Source organism: Anguilla rostrata, chromosome 3, assembly GCF_018555375.3.
Source record: "Anguilla rostrata isolate EN2019 chromosome 3, ASM1855537v3, whole genome shotgun sequence".
In the NCBI taxonomy this organism is placed as follows: domain Eukaryota; kingdom Metazoa; phylum Chordata; class Actinopteri; order Anguilliformes; family Anguillidae; genus Anguilla; species Anguilla rostrata.
The window spans coordinates 24818092-24835488 of record NC_057935.1 but is presented as its reverse complement, the minus strand read 5'-3'; the positions used below and the strand labels follow the sequence as shown (position 1 = coordinate 24835488).

The 17397-nt window shown below is 41.8% G+C and overlaps 1 protein-coding gene across 18 annotated transcripts in view; it reads left to right on the top strand.

Annotated features, from left to right (window-relative positions):
- Positions 1-17397, top strand: part of LOC135250545 (peripheral plasma membrane protein CASK) — a 159194-nt gene that overhangs the window by 116718 nt on the left and 25079 nt on the right. For 12 of the 18 annotated variants that reach the window (XM_064326945.1, XM_064326932.1, XM_064326941.1 and 9 more), the window contains exons 9-13: positions 848-931; positions 2282-2381; positions 4086-4103; positions 6434-6555; positions 13562-13639. In XM_064326945.1, the coding sequence (XP_064183015.1) occupies positions 848-931; positions 2282-2381; positions 4086-4103; positions 6434-6555; positions 13562-13639 (402 nt within the window). The remainder of the gene's footprint in view (positions 1-847; positions 932-2281; positions 2382-4085; positions 4104-6433; positions 6556-13561; positions 13640-17397) is intronic. The other 6 variants (XM_064326948.1, XM_064326946.1, XM_064326937.1 and 3 more) reach the window with 1 other exon arrangement.

Sequence of the window (17397 nt, the reverse complement as noted above, 5' to 3'; positions counted from 1 at the left end):
CATATTTCATATTTCATAGTTTTTATTTTCACATGTTGAGTATTTTTAATGAAAAAATCTTGATCTAACCATATACCTAAATACATATAACACGGCTTTCTGAATTTCAAAGCCTTCCAAAGTATAAATATTAACATTTCTGTGATGTTTCCCTTTAGATCTACTAAAGAGCATATAATTTGTCTTGGCTGGGTTATGCATAAATTTAAGATCTAACATAAAATTTTGAATGGCATGAAAGTTAGCATGTAAATTATTGAGAGCTTTGGCAACTGAGGGTGCTGTATAGTAATGAACAGAACTATTTGTAATCAGTGAGCCAAGATCATTTATCTATAAAGTGAAGAGCAAAGGACCTAATATGGTACCCTGGGGCACCCCTTTGGAAACCTCAAGAAAGATAGTCTTGATAAATCAATAAACAAGGGAAGGTAATGCTCTTTTGGCAATGCTCTTTCTTGTTTATAACTTAGTTTTGGTAGATTGCTGACTCCCAAAAGCCAAGTTCCTATTTGACAGGGCAGCAGTGTGAGGTTGTATAACGGTTAAGGAGGCAAGCTTGTAACTGTGGTTACAGGTTGGAAACCTAGGTGGGGTGGTGCATTGTTTCTGGGAGCAAATACTTAACCTGATTTGCATTAGTAAAGTATCCAGCTGAAGAAATGGGTTGTATGTACAACATGCAAGCTTTGTAAGTCATTCTGTTTAAGTGTATGCGCTAAATGCCTAAATGTAAAATATGTTCATTGTGAAGTCGTTGTGCCCTTGGCATGATATCAATAAAAAAGACTGCTGAAGGTGCAGTCGATATGTTTCTGTGCTGACCTGCATGTTTTCTCCTCATAAGGAGAGGGATCGCTATGCCTACAAGATCCACCTTCCAGAAACTGTGGAGCAACTGAGGAAGTTCAATGCCAGGAGGAAGCTGAAGGTGAATTTAACTGTGACTCTAAACCCCACCCCCACCTCTGGGGTCATGTCACTTAGCTCCTCCTACTGTGAGCAAATTCTATCACATCAGATCACCCTCTACCTGTTCCCTCAGCTTGTCACTCTCCAGTGGTCCTGCCCCCATCCATCCATTAGCCTTTCTGACATCAGCCTATATCAAGCTCTGAAGGCATTGAGGAACAAATTATAATATTGTAAACAGTCCAGTGGGTTCACATTCAATTCAAATCATGTGGACAGGTGACCAACTTTGCAAGTCCAGTGCAGAAGAAGCATATCTTTTCCAAACAATTATTATTTTAAAAATCAATAAAGAATTGTTACTACTCTCTCTTGCCATCAGTACAATATCAGAAGTTTTCTTTTGCAAAGTCCTTCAGTGTAATTGCAAATGAGCAGAACTGTGCTCTTATTGCATTTATTTTCCTGATTCACCTCCATTTTTTAAAATCTCATTCAGCACAGAGTCGAGTTCACAGTCGTAAGGAAGCCTAACATAATTGCAATGTGTGATTTGTCATTTATTTATACTTTTTCTGCTTTGGGAAGATAAAGGTATGGATAATCACATGGTTAGCTGCTGTATACACTCTTTCCACAGTTCAAAGCACACCACTCTAATCAGTTTCTTTGCAAAGGCCTCCATAAGAAGAAGAAGAATGGAAAAGGGGATAACTTTTAAGTTGGTTTTAAAAAGCCAAAGTTGAAATACGCATGTTAGCTTGCAACAGTTATAGCTAAGAGAAAACTAACTAATATTAGTTTGGGTTGTGCCTGCATTGATGTTAACGTTACTCACTTCGTTAGAGATTTTTTCCATTAGAAGCTTAGGAAGAAAAGGATGGTCTGTACCTGTGGCAGCTGTAGCGGCCGAACCCAACTGCAAGTGTGTTCAGATTCTGACCGTTCCATCAGTGTTAATCAAAGGGAAATCCTTCAATAAAAAATCATAAATATTTCAAGAAAGCTTAAAATCTGTAGGAGGAGTAGCGTAAAGAAAACGGATGTGGAATAAGAAGAAGGAATAATAAGGAGAACATAAGTTGGCTTTTTCAAGCAAACTTAACAATATTAATAATGAAGAGAATGATGATTATTACCATTGTTTATTTAGGTATTTTCAACATCTGAAAGAGCTGAACAGTGCTCAAGAGCAATAAAATAAATGCAGATGCAATGAACAATATGTTAGTATCAACACATCAGTTGCGCAATGCAGATAAAATAATCTCGGAAAAGATGCCTGGACTGCGGGGTTAAAACTTGGTACCTGTCATGTCTAGTTGAGCAGGGTGATGAACAGGAAGTGATGTCACCATGCTGCTTTCAGGGTGCGGTGCTAGCTGCTGTCTCCAGCCACAAGTTCAACTCCTTTTATGGTGACCCCCCAGAGGAGCTTCCAGACTTCTCTGAAGACCCCACCTCATCAGGTACAGTTAGCTCCTGGTATGGGTCAATGCGTCCTGTACAGGGGGCGTTGTTGTGGAAATGGTCAGAGGACCCGTGCGTGCGTTTTGCTGGCTGTTTGGTTATGTTATTTGAAATCTTAAGAAATCACTGTAAGCTTTGCAGGGATTAAGTGTGTTTTTTCCCCCAACAAATATGTGTTCTCTTTTGTTTATTCTGAGCAGTCAAACTGCGCATAAGCCTACTGAGTTACTGCACCCTGTGGTGATAAGGCACGTTTGGATTGGAGTGCCTGCTTCCTCTTTGCTTGTTTGTTTGTTTTAAGATATTGCCTGTGCTCTTTTTTTCCTGTTTTCCTAGAACTTGTTTTTAATGTTCTATTCTTGCAGAAAGTGAAGTTTCTTTTCTTATAAAGAACTCAAAAACTCTGCTAATTAAATAGAAACGTCTTGATGTTTTTTATTGTAATCGGCTGAATTGCACTTGATTTCCCATCTCCCATCTCTCATAATAAGATTGAGTAAGAGCCTGCAGTCTGTCTGAGTGGCATCAGTTAAGGGGTCAAGTGGCAGCTCCCTCCCTCTCCAGTTTCTATACATGTCCTATGAATGTGCCCACGTATTAAGAAAAACATCCTTCCTGCTTCAGGCACAAGCTTCCACTTCCTGTTTTCCATTGGTTTCCCCTCAAACACCTCAGCGAAACTCTCGGCTCTGGAACTTCTCCGGCTAGAGCTTCTGCTTATTGAAGTCTGGGGCTGGATTTTTTGCGGAAATGGAGAGGCCGTCGTCGGCGAGTCCTGCTGACTCTGCCCTTTGCCTCCGTCTCCTCCGGGAACTTCCTGCTGCTTTGACCTGCTGAATATCAGACGGCACTGTTGCGAAACTGTCCAGCTTTCAGGGGCTGAGCCGTTTCCACGAGGTGCCTCATCCACTTTTAAATTTACATTATCTGAGCCAGAGCTGTGGAGGCTATTACCCACAACTGAATCCCAAGCACATAACGGCTCCTCCAGCAGCATGGAGCTGATTATTACCAGCAGTGTGAGTAAGAGGACACACTAGAGCAGCTGATGAACAATCAGCAGCCTCCATTGTGTTATCTTCCAGCACACCTGCTGTGCTTGCTTTTCACTGGGAAAGAAGTACTAAGCAATGGAATCTTTTGGGGGTTTCTTTTTCTTCATTTTTTGATAAAAAAAAAACTTCACAATTTATTATTTTTATTTTTAATTGTCTGTTTTGTGAATATGCTGTACAGCGCACGTCTGACTCAATGCACATTTACGTAGTTTTAATTATGGGCCTGCAGTTGAATTAATTTATGCAAATTGAACTGAATATGTGCTGCTGTTCTGGAGCACCAGCCCTGCCATTTTTGTTGCTGCAAACAGACTAAGCTCTAGTTTACCTTACTTGACTAAAGGTTTTACACAATATTACTGCATGGCCCTACTCAAAATATATCAAAATAAATATATTTAGAACAAACTCTGAGCTGGGGGAGACATGCAGCAGATTTCACTATACTGAGTTATTGCTGAACATTCTGCTACGTGACTAATTGTTATTAATGTATATAGTGTAATGTTATGGTTTGTATACTGAATAGAAGGTTGTTGTCAGCATGTATTTCTTCACAGGTAGACTGGCTGTAGTCTGCTAACTCTCTCTGTTTTCAAAACTGAAAACTGTCTGTTGTTTGTCCTAATGCTGCCCCCCTGCTAGGACTGCTAGCTGCAGAAAGTAGGTATCCCCTGTTGCTACAGAGTATTGTAATTTAACTGTGTGGATTTGGATTTCACCTCTGACTCCTCACCTATTTGTCGCCACCAATCCTTTAATACTGCCTTTGTGATGTCATTCTCCACTGCTAACCAGGACGGTGCAATGCCTAATCTGGCTAGTGCTGTAGTTTCCCTGCATTGGAGATGTGCTTTTATATGGCCTATATAACATGTTTGTGTTACCATTGATGCAATAGAAAATTCACAGCGAGACGTCACTGCCCAAGACCTTTGAATCATGCTATGATTTTAGACAAAAGTTTTAGCTAATGTTATGGACAAGATGCGAGTGCACTGATAAAAGGTAATGAAAGTCACCGGTGCCGAAAACTCCTAAAAAATTTTGAAGATTATGTTTAGGGATAGCTTCAAACACATTAGAGTTGTGAGGCCAATATTGTCAAGTCCTCTGTGGACATTGGTAATACCTACAGCTGAATCAACAGGTATGAACCAGGCGTACTTCCAGAATTTATTCCTGTTGTCAAGATGGGAATATAGGAAATGCTTTAAGGTGCCTGACTGGCAAGGCTGTTCAGGTGAAGTGTTCCCAGGATGTTAGTTGCAGCCTACATTCGGCCTGTAATCTAAAGGGGCATTACATGCTCAACAAAACATCAATCTGCCAGTTTTATGAAATGTTCCCTAGGACATTTTAGTGAAATATTCTTGCAGCATGGTACATTATTATGGCCTGTCTCATTTCACTCGTTCTGAATGGTTTTTACTATCCTATTTTTACTTTTCCAATTTGTAATGTCTAGACTTATGTGTGGGCCCTCCCATTGCTGCAATGTCTTCCACATGTTGTAAACTAACCCAAATACATGAAGCATGGCTTAAATTCTTTTGGCCGAGCCGGGGATGTCAAATGAAAGTACTGATGGGCTGCAGTGTCTGTTGGCTTTTCAACCAACAGGCAATTCCAACCTTGGAAACAAGGTGTGTGGACTTTTTGGTCAATGCTTGATTTAAGTTGAGCACATAAGCGCTGACACACTTGTGGCCCTCCAGGACTGGAGTCCGTACCCCTAAGCTGTAACACGCAACCAGTAAAGCCCAGAAAAGCGGTACCAGTGCTCTTTGATCCACGATTTTTTGATTTTCCACTCTTTTTGCTGTAAATATGTTTGGGGTGGGGGGAGCGGAGTGAGACGATGATATCAAAGGTCAGAGTATCAGGATATTACTAGTATCTCTACTTAAATTGAAGCCTTTGTTCTGTGGTAAATCATAGCCTCACTCATGTGAAATAATAGTATACTCAGCATACCCAATGTAAACTTTAACTTTAGTAACTATACTGAATGTATCCTGAAATATAAAATAGCCTACTTCACCCTATGGTTTTTTCTTATGGATAGTTACACGCAACTTAAATCATCGTCATAGGGATGGCATGGTCATACGTAATGAAATTTGGGCACCTGCTGAATCCGGTCTTCCGCTCTCTTGGAGAGAACTGTGGCCTCATTCATTGTCCTCATTCAGCAGGGGGTGACCTTGGGTCCAATCTGTCTCCGCCCTGCATGTGACATACAGTATGCATTTGAAAAGGAGCGATGCCATTGGGTACTTCGCAGTGCAACTCAAACCTGGCCTGGGAAGCACATCACCTTAAATGGTGCTGTTGTCTGATGCAGTTCCTGTCATTTTTATCATGTCTTCTTTCTCATTAATGACTGGGTACTGTTGTTGATGAGTCTAACCAATCCTACTGTAGTGTGTTATTTATCAAGAAGGCAGTATTAAAATGGCTTGTTTAAACTTATCTGTAACATAATTTTCACCTGTACTTGCAAAAATCATCTACTCCACATATTGTGCATGCATTTTAATTTTACATTTAATGAACATGTAAAACTAACAGAAATTTATAAATGAGGAACTTTAATGTTTTTACTTTGGTAGTGAGAGTGTGCTGTTCTCTCTGTCCAAATAAATCTGTATACTACTGCAACGATCTGAAGTGATACTGTGTCTACATGTAACATCACCCATGTGATCCTATTAACTCTAGCTGCTGTAATTCAAAATGTTAGTTGATTTCCCTTATTTCACGGTGTGTTAAAACTCTAGATCTACGTTTTCTCATATCAGGATCCATTTTTGATTTTAAGTATGTTGCCTGTTTCACTGGAAGTTTTTTATTCTTTGAAATTCGAGCAGTTCATGCTCTTGGTTTTAATGGGTTTAAAGTAAGCTCTGACTGGACCTGGGGTACTGAGGTACCTGATAGACTGGTGGTCTGAAGGGTGTGTGTGTGTGTGTGTGTGTGTCCGGGTGCAGGGGCTGTATCGCAGGTGTTGGACAGCCTGGAGGAGATCCATGCACTCACTGACTGCAGCGAGAAGGACCTGGATTTCCTGCACAGTGTCTTCCAAGACCAGCATCTCCACACCCTACTTGACGTGAGTGCCGCAGCACGCTATGCACGCTTGCACACACACTTAGATGAACACACACCCACTTCCACCCTGTAACATTTAATTTGACCTGTACTTCAACTCAGTTCTTTTTTGATGTGACAACCTGGAGAATCAGCATGGGTAGGGGATGCAAGGGAATGGGCAGCCAATCCTGGTTAGAGGGCCAGATGCAGAAAGCCAGTGACCATACAAAGTCTGGTGTGGAGGTCTTGTATCCTAGGCAGTGATACAGTCAAAATGGAAATGAAAATATTGTCTGTGTCCCTTGACCTTGCACTGATTATGGCCCTGTCACACTCATGAGATATACCCAAACACTGATGGTGTTGGCTACTGTCTATTCCCGGACGGCATCGATATGTCATTTCCCACTTTGTGGAATCAGCCATCATTGACACACACATTTTTGGACCAAATGTTACATTCTTTTCTACACAATAATATGTCTACACAATAATAATAACAATAATATCTTTGCAATGTATCTTGAAGATGTATGTAGTGATTTATGTTAGAGAAAAAGAGCTTGGCTTGACTGTACCAAAGTGTTTCACAAATGTGGGTGCATAAAAATGCTTGCCCACACTTTTCTCATACATCTACAGATTGTGTCAGATGTGTGGGTGTTTCCTTTATGTTGTTCATGGTTCTGAGACTTCCTCTGTGGTCTCTGACCCCATGATGCAGTTGTAGATTCAGAGGTGCATCAAGCTATACAAATGTTACTTTACTGTCTCTTGTCTTCAGTTTAAAGAATGTTTATTTTGTTTCTGAGATTATTCAGGAAATAATGGCATATCAGGGAATTTCAAGACCAACTGTTTTGAATTTAAAATGTGGTTTCTGCCCAGATATCACCAATAATTTTTTGTGATTGGAGAGTCCGGCAACAGATGGCCACAATCTGAAAGTACACAAAACAACAAATTTATGACAAGAAGGCTGTTTGGGGAATGGAATTGTGTACATTGTGCACATTGTGTTCATTGTGTACACGCACACACAGTGTGGTCCTTAAGTATTTGGACAGCAACACAATTTTTATTGTTTTGTACTCCAGCACATCGGATTTGAAATGAAACAATGCATATGAAAGTGCAGACTTTTGGCTCTAATTTGAGGATATTACATTACATTCATATTGGGTCATCTGTGCCAGAAATACAGCCTTTTTATGCACGTTCTATGGTTTTTAATGTACTGAACCCTCTTTTTTTGCTAGTGTAGTCTTCTCTTTATGGTAATCTTTGACACTTACATCCTGGAGAGTGTTCTTGATCTGTTCGACAGTTGAAAAGGGGGTTTCCTTCACATTTAAAAATATTCTTTTGTTGTGGTCTTTTGTGGTCCAGCAGGATGTTTGCTATTGCTGAGCTCACCAGTGCATTCTTTCTTCTTAACAGTGTATCAAACAGTTGATTTTGACACACTCAATGATTTTTCAGCCTCATGATGTCCTGCTTTACTAGTGTTGACACTTCTTTAGTCCTCATGTTGAGAGACGACAATAAGACACTCCAAATGCAAATGCCACACCTATAATCAACTCTAAACCTTTGGTTAATTTTCGTGTGCATGAACTAATGATGCAATAACACACAACTGGCCAAATAATTATTTTGCTGTAATTTCTACACTGATCACCCCATAGGGATGTAAACACCCTCAGATTACAGCTGATAGTCTGCACTTTAATCTCACATTCATTATTTAATTTCAAATTCAATTGCATGGATCACTGAGCCACAACAACAATTGTGTCACTGTCCAAATACTGACAGACCACACTGTACATACATACATGCATACATACATACAGACGGATGACAAATTAAAGGAAAAACCTGAATAAGTAGAGAAACATGACAAATGCAGATGCTTCCATACAAGTGTGCTACATGATACAATTAAGCAATTAACATCCTATCATGCTTTGTGGCATTTATAAAAATGACCAGGCCCAGCTGACCTCGATTTGGATCAAAATGGCCAGAGGAATCAATCCAAGTGACTTTTTAAGAGGGTTCATTATTGGGGCATGGATGGCAGGAGCTTCAATCACAAAGACTGCTCAACTGGCTAGTGTTTAAATAGGAACAGTGACTAAAGTTACATCTGCGTTTAGATCTATGGGTAATAAATCAGTAAATAGGGTCAGCTATTGTGGTCAGAGGTACACATTTGATGACCGTGATACTTGTGACGCTAATGCAATATGCAATAAATTAAAAAAAATAGAAGAGCAACTCTTTCTCAGGTGACAGGGAATGTCAATGCAGGACGTGATCAGACTGTGTCAGCCAGCACAGTCTGTCAACAACTACATAGAGAGGGATAGTATAGTAGGGTTGCAGTGCATAAACCCCTCATTACAAAGACAAATGCACATTTGAGAGTTCAGTGGTGCAATAACCACAGGCACTGGTCTACAGATATGAGGAAAAAAGTGATATGGTCAGATGAGTCATCCTTCACCATATTCTCAACAAGTGGGCAAGTGCAGGTGTGGCATACACCAAGAGAACAGTACAGGCCTGAATGCTTGAGCCCTACAGTGAGGGGGTCCAGGGCTGAGTTATGCTGTGGGGGGCATTTTCCTGAAATGTTTAGTGTCCACTTGACCCCTTAGGGGGAAGGGTCACTGCAAATCAATACAAAGTTATTGACACAATGCAAAGTGATCACCTTTATTATATGATGATATATTTCTATCCTAATGGGAGTGGCCTCTTCCAGGATGACAATGCCCTCAGCCCCAGGGCACGAGGGGTCACTGAATGGTTTGAGGAGTATGAATATGATGTGAGTCATCTGCTATGACCTTCGCAGTCACCAGATCACAATTCAGTCTGGGAGATTTCGTTAGACAGCACTCTCCACCACCATCATCAAAACACAAAATGATGGAATCTCTTTTGGAAGAATGGAATTTCGTCCCTCCAGTAGAGTTCCAGAGACTTGTAGAGTCCATGCCACGGTGTATTGAATCTGTTCTCGCAGCTCATGGTGGCCCAACACTTTACTAAGGCACTTTACAGTATGTTCATTTTCCCTTTAATTTGTCACTTGTCTGTATATGCCATTTCTGAAAGCATAAGTAATCTATATATTTTCCCACATATTGTGAAGTGTGGCCATGTCTCGATTAATACTCCATTGCCATATGGGGACCTGTTGTGAGAGATGTTCTTTCTGTGGCATTGTCACTTCCTGTGGTAACGGCGATGTGCTCATCACACAGTACCCCATACAGACCTTAAAGCAGATGGCTTCTGCTCACGCCCAGAATCTGCCAAATATGTGAACCAATACCAGTTTCCATGATTCCTTTTTTGCACTGTCCAGACTTCCTGTATGCTTAGAGTCATACTGAACACTGAGACTGCCCTGAAGCCTTTGGCCAGGCAGCAGAGGTAAAGGTTAAATGACTGTAAGAGCTCTTAATTAAGCCTTTGGATGTTTGTTTTGAAGGCCCAGTGCTGAGTATGTTGTGCCGTAAGCTGTAATTGTGCCTTCAAGTGGGCTGCCCGACAGGACCTCTCATTAGGGCTTTCTTTTCATTGCCCCTGTACATGGTGTGTGTCTTTTTAGTGTGTGTGTGTGTGTGTGTGTGTCCTTGCATGTGTGTGATAGCGTGTGATTGGTCATGTTTGATTTGGTGTCTCTGTGTGGTACTGTGTCCCTCCATGCCTGTGTTTCTGTGTGTGTCCCTGTGTGTTCATTTGAGTGTGGGTGTGCATGTGAGTTTGTGTGTGTGTGTGTTTCTGTTTCTATGTGCGTCTGTTTTCATATATGTGTTTGTATAAGTGTGTGTACTTGTGAGCCTGTGTGTTATCATATGTGTATGCGTGCATGTGTGTGTGTGTGAAGATCTGCATCTGTTGCCTTGTGCCCTTGGCTGGTCTCTAGGGGAGCAGTAACTGCACCAGGAGCAGGGAAAGGAACAAATGGTGGAGGGCAGAGGCAAGGAGGAGAGAGGCAGGGGAGAGGAGAGGAGAGAGGCAGGGAGTTCACTCGATTGAGAGGATAGAGACAGGGGAGATGAGAGGAAAGAAGGCAGGGGAGAGGAGAGGAAAGAGAGGCAGGAGAGAGGAGAGGAAAGAGAGGCAGGGAGTTCACTCGATTGAGAGGAGGAGAGAGACAGGGGAGAGGAGAGGAGAGAAGGCAGGGGAGAGGAGAGGAGAGAGAGGCAGGGAGCTCACTCGAGTGGCAGAAGCTAAGAGGGGACCCGTCTCCTGCCGGCGCTTTGTGGAGGGTTATCAGTCGGAGGCCGCGAACGCAGATGTCGCCTCATTCAAAGGCAGACTGCTGCTCAGGGGAGGGGGAGGGGGAACAAAGTCGGCTTTTGTGTGCGTCCAGCCCTTTCACCACGACGACCCCACCGGCACTGCGTTCACGGTCACGCGGTGTAGACGCCGGGACATCACACGGTCTCTCACACACAGGGACCCCCCGTCACTCTCAAGTGACTGTAGGCAGTCTCTCTCAGACTGAGCGCCAGCACATTACTTGTTCATACTTGCCGAAAGTGTCAACTGGCTCACTGGTTCTGGGACCAGCCCGGTGAGTCTCCCTTGCTTTCTTTCATTACTTAAGTGATGTTGCTATTCATTTAATATCTGGCTGTTCAGACCCAGTGTCTATCAAGTGTAACAATGGAAACCGCATTGGTTGAATTTTTCTTTAGAAAGTCTGTGTGTGATTGGCGAGGCTTTCGACACGTGTTTATAGTGCTATGTTTTTATTTTTATTTATTTATTTTTTTGCCTTGCATCAGCTGTAGAGATTTTTTTATTCTGGTTCTCCTCATTGTTTTTTGCGATTATAAATGACTAAGGCCGTAGAAGGATTATCTCTGTGAGCGCACCACAGGCGTCGCCCTCGTCTCCACGTCCTCGTTTTGTTTCTCCAAGAGCCGCTGCGAGAGCTGACAGCGGGGCTTATCGCTGAGACGCCGCTGTAATTAGAGGGAGCTGGCTCTTTGTCGTCAAGAATAGATGACGACACTCTCCCGTCTACGCCCAGGGTAGCTGGGAGGAAATTCCCCCCGTTGCTAGCACGGCGCTGCGTAGAGAAAGGGTGCGTTTGCTTCCAGCCGGAGAGCCCGTGGCCCCCTCTGCGCCGTAGTAATACCGGCGGGTTCGTGTGCGGAGCGTGGGGCGTGACAGCACCAAACGAATGTCCCCGGGCTCAGCGGGCGTCCCCTTTGTTTAGCTGTCCTCGTAAGCGCCGCCGGATTTTTATTCTCTTTTAAACAACAGCTGCCATCAGAGAGATTGTGAACTCTCTCTTTTTCCCCCCCATAAGAACCACTGACCCTACACTAACCCTCCGAACTTAATCTGAAGATAAGCCCCCCTAAAAAATTATGGAAAAGGCATTGTGTTTTAGGTATGGCTTATAATTGTTTTTAGTTTTTTTTTGTTTTTGTTTTTTTAACTGTGGCCCCTGGTCCTGTAGAGCCACAGGGTCTCCTTGTTTTTGTTTTCACTTTAGAATCCACCACCCATTCAGACTCAAGAAATTAGGTGAGGGGAGTTAACTGTCTAATCAGCTGCTTTTAACTGATCAATGCAGTTGACTACACAGTTAAATTAAGCACCCGGTAACAACAAGAACCTGAATTTCCCAGTGCCTCTTGGGAATTTAAAATACAGTAGAGCAATGGTAACCAACCCTGTTCCTGGAGATCTACCATCCTGTAGGTTTTCATTTCAACCCTAATTTGGCACACCTGATTCTACTAATTAGCAGCTCAATTAAGTCTCTAGCAGTTGAATTACGTGCGCTTCGTTAGGGTTGGAGTGAAAACCTACAGGACGGTAGCTCTCCAGGAACAGGGTTGGTTACCACTGCAGTAGAGAATATGATATTTTGGATTTAAGCCTTATTTTCATTCACAAATATTGTTTGATATTAATCATACTGCCTAAGTCTGTTTTTGACACTTTCTAGTCTGGCCTGTGCAGTTGCCCTGTGTGCATCTGGTGTGCATCTGGTTGAAATAAATATCGTAATGTTCCTGCTAATAGTAGCCATTGATCTGAGAAGGGCTGGTCTTGATCTACATGTGTACTGCGTTTGCTCGTTGCTGCACTGCAAGAGAATAGCAGCTCTTTCACTTGAGGTGCAGGTCAGAATTTCCTTAATATGAGTGAAATGTAATCTGCAAACCTGCTTCCTGTTTGGGAATAAAGCATGAGTGTCAGAAGGCGGACAACAATAGGGGTTTCTAGGGGTTTTTCACAGACAGGTGTTTGATGGATTGCATTTATATAATGCCTTTCATCTTTTGGTCTTGAAGCATTTTACAGTGAAGAGGGAGAGAAGCTCACCTCAGCCACATGAGCAGGTGGGGTCAGAGCATGTGCTGGATAAATTTTTTTTTTCTTTCTCCAGCTTTAAAGTGCGATCATCTCACAAACACACCATTTGTTGAGAGATAAAAACAATAACACTCACCCCTCCCTGGAAGTAAAATGTGAGTCTGTTTGGCTGGTGGTGAAGCATGTATTTGGTAACACACTAGAATAGCTATTGGTGAACACACATAATAGAGAAACAGAAATGTGGTCAGTTCTGAGGCCAGTCAGGTTGCTGTAAAGTATCACTGCCCTGCAGATGAACCGGCGAGCATCATATGGCCATGTGAACACTTCCTCTAGCAGATGCCTGCAGAACAGAGCACACTCAAGATGTCTTGACAGCAGAGCAGAGAGTTAGGTCATGAGTTTGAATGTTGTCCGTGAATACTTTTAATGACTAGAAAGCTGTGAAAGTATAACTGTGGTGAAATGTGAAAAAGACATGGCCTGGGTTTTTAAACCTCCAGATGAAACGCATCTGCAGAATTATTGAGTCTGGTTTGAGTCTGGTCGCTTGTCTGTCACGAACGTAGCCCACCTCTGGCGCACTCGCCCGGCAGAGGTCCCGGGTTTTAAGTGAGGGAGAGCGCTAACCACCCCTCATGTCCCTCTTTGCCTTGCAGTTATATGACAAGATCAACACGAAGTCCTCCCCTCAGATCAGGAACCCGCCGAGTGACGCCGTCCAAAGAGCCAAAGAGGTGAGTGCTGCCTGTCCGAGTCCCCCCTGGAGCCCCCTTTCCACTGGGGTGCCCCGCACTGATGGGCTCTGTACTGATCCTCACATGCTCTGCTGCACAGTTCCTCGGTTGGTCACCTGACTCATGCACAGTGTCCAATGCGGACATTGTTGTTCTCTCTGAATAAAAGCCCATGTCAGTCTGTCATGAAGACTTCTTTTTTTTAAAGTTCAAGTCTCACAAAATACTTTGATGTGATTTCTCTGTGAATGCATAACTTTAATAATTCCATAAAGAGAAACAATCAAAGTTTGTTTAAAAAAAGTAAATAAACCAATCCCAAGATAACTTGTGTATACAATTATCATATTTGGGCAAATTTCTGTTTTTTTTTCTAAAACTAATAGCTATTAGGGAGTTTCTAGTGAGCCATTCTCTAGAGAGTTGAAGTATATAGCCTGTTGTCTGTATTTAGTCTGTTTGCGTCCCACATATCAATATGAGCAATACTGCTTTGTTGCAGTTGAGTGTTTCGAGAGCTCTGAATTGATTTTCAGTTGAAGGTACTGCTAAACCGAAGATGTAGTTCATCTGAAATCATTATATGCCTTTTTTGGTCAAACCCCAACCCTTGCTCCTCATTCTGAAAATTCATTTAGACTTATTATTATAAACCCACAGTAAGGTCCTTCATGGATTCTGAAAATGCCATGAAATGTTGTATTGATTTGAAGGGAAAACGCACCTAGTCCTGTCCTACTCAAATCATCCACAATCTTTTCATTTCTCCAAATGAGTCAGGGTACCATGAGAACTGTGTGGTTCACTGGGTGAATCTTCTGAGGGTAGAAGGACAATTTTTATAACCTTTTCCTATAACAGTACAGTTCCTAACTATTTTCTTCAGACAGCATTCACGATGGTAAGTAATTATTGGATTATTTGTTGTGGATTATCAGAAACTGAGCAAATTTCTCACAATTTGATCGACCAAAATTGATAAATGATTTTTATTTTTAAAGATCCCAAAGAATGAATTGTAGCATGTGGAAAAGGTTTAAAAAGCTGTTCGTCTTTTCCTTTTGCGCTCTGTCGTTTATTCTGTCTATGGTAATGTAGTCAGTGTTCCTTTCCATGTTGCTGTACTGACAATGTTGATCATGCGCTGATCATGTCAACCGGAATGACCCTTGCATGCTGCTTCTTCCTCTGTCCTTAAACTGGAATGTTTCTGTGCAACAATGCAACCAGCAGCCTTGGCAACTGACCTGCCATTCCGAAAAGCACCCCCTCCTCCCTTCCCCTACCCTCAAATTACTGCAGATCCTCTCAGGGTAGAATGGCGCTTGCAATGGGGAATGTTCTACTGACCAACCACCTAACAGGAAACTTGTGCCTTGAGGGTTTCAGGGTTTGACGGTTTAAGACCTCAGCTTGTGGAGCAACGAATTCCAGTTTGTAAAAATTAATCGCAGCCTAATACATTTGCTTTTAAGGCAGAAGTTCAAAGTTTTGGGCTTTGGAGTTTTTGAAGTTTTCTCATTCAGAAAGACGAGCTCTGATTCTGCATTTAAAATGAGGGTGTATGTGAGTTCACACAGGGCAGAGGCCGCTTTAGTGTTTGGCTCAATTTGCATTATTGACGGGATTTTGTGCCTTTGCGGGTCAAGTATCCTTTGAGCCCGTCTTTAATCCTGGCGTTGTCTTTGTGCGCTTTGAGTATTAGTGAGACTTAACTCTCCGGTCTTTAGCATATCACAGATCATTCCCCCAACATGTTACCCCATCTGCCCCTGTACAGTAAAACAGTTGGCTTCATTTATCATCAGCATATTAAAAGCTACAGCAAAATCTCCATATACATTTCCTTTATTCATTTCACATATTTATTGACATCCGTAAACAATTGATCAAATTCCATAAAACAACAAAATGCAGTAGCTGGTTTGATTGTAATTTTCATTAGGTTTTTTCATCACTTGATCTTTTCTTATTTGATGGTTTCACAGTCTGCATTTATGAACCTCTGCTGTCTATTTAACATTTTTTTATGGAATGGGAGAAGCCCCTAAAAGGACCTGGTAAATGTCAAGATGAAAGTGCTTTTCCTTATGGTGAATAAAACGTTTAAACAACATGACGCCCCCCCTCAGGAGTTTGTGTTTGGTGAAGTAGTGGAGAGCCTAGGCAAAGGAAATTGCTATATAAGGAGATCTGGTTCCTTCAGAAGAGTGTAAGGCCTGCAGGCACTGAGATTTTGTGTATAATCAGAGAAGCGTATGAAGACCTCAATATGTGAAACTGCTAAATAACAGAAGTACCCGTGTAAACACAAAACTTTCATTTCCCTCATGTACAGTTTCGAGACTAAATAATGCACACTCGGTGTCTGTAAATTTAAACAGCAAAATTAAGAATTTATGCTTCAAGGTTTTGCCCTTTTCAAAATATCTAGAATCAGGAGAAGCCTGGAGACTAGGAAAAGGCATAAAACCAACAGGCTGTTGTATGAAATGTTGTGAGATGGTTTTAACAGTGGTAATCCCTTTAGTATGTCCCTCTTCTTTACCTAATATCTTACCCCGTGTCACCCCTACCCATGTCACTACTAACCAACAAGACTAACAAACCCTGCTAAACCTTTCCCAGTACTCATATAACATGCAAACTCAGTCAAAGTCCTCCTTGCTGAATTATTAAAATATTCTCGTTCAGTAGCAGAAAAACAGTATGCCAAAACACTGAAACTAAGACTAGATGAGTAACATTACACACGCACACACACACCAGACCTGGGTCATATACAGTGCGCATGTAATGTTTGACGGGCATTTTTTTTTCATGACTTGGCTCGACGCCACAATTTTACATTTGTAATGAAACAATTCAAATATGTTTGAAGTTAAGGTTATTGGCTTTTAATAAACGGTGTTTTTATATATTTCCATTTCACCATTAAGAAATGATAGCACTTTTTATACATAGGCCCCAGAAAAGGTTCATTGTAAATAAATGGCATAGAACAAATGTGTTCGTATGGACAGCCTATGGAGACAGAACATCACTGCACAAGCTACTTCATGCTGTACTAGAATTCAGTGATGCCTCTAGACCTGTCACTGTAAAACCAACAGGTCATCATAAACTCTGAAAATATTTTCCAACAGTTCTAAAGGGGAAATATTTTAACAATATTTAGAACAAAATTCTTCTTTCGTATGTTTTTCTCTGTTCTCCAGACATGGTAAAATAAACTTAATGTTCTGCAATCGTTTACAAATTTAGTAATACTGATTTGACCCAGGTCTGATTGAAACTCATCCACAGGCAGAAGACGGCAATCATCACCCCCCTCCCCATTGTAGATCTCTGCAGCCAGGGTGGCGCTGTTCAGGTCGGGGGTTCCCATAGGCTCATATTCCTTTCATTAACCCGTCCTTTACCCAATGGAATTTTACCTCTGTACTGGCATTTTATGCCTGGTTGCTCCATTACATCTGGAACAGTGAGGTACCATTTCATTAAAGAGTCATACCTGTGTGGTGCTGTTTTCCCACCCGTGATTGGTATATCAGGCCACATCCCCGTGATGATGACACCATGAAAAACATGTCCAATCCTGATAGCAATCAAAAGGCCATCTCTTAGAGTAACTTATTCTTTGCATCTCTATGCTTTACTGACAATCACTAGCAATACTGCAATGCTTTAAAATTATCCTTTCCTGAGCTCTGTTTTTTAATACCTTGGGCCAACTGGAAGTGGGCAGGGCATAAGGA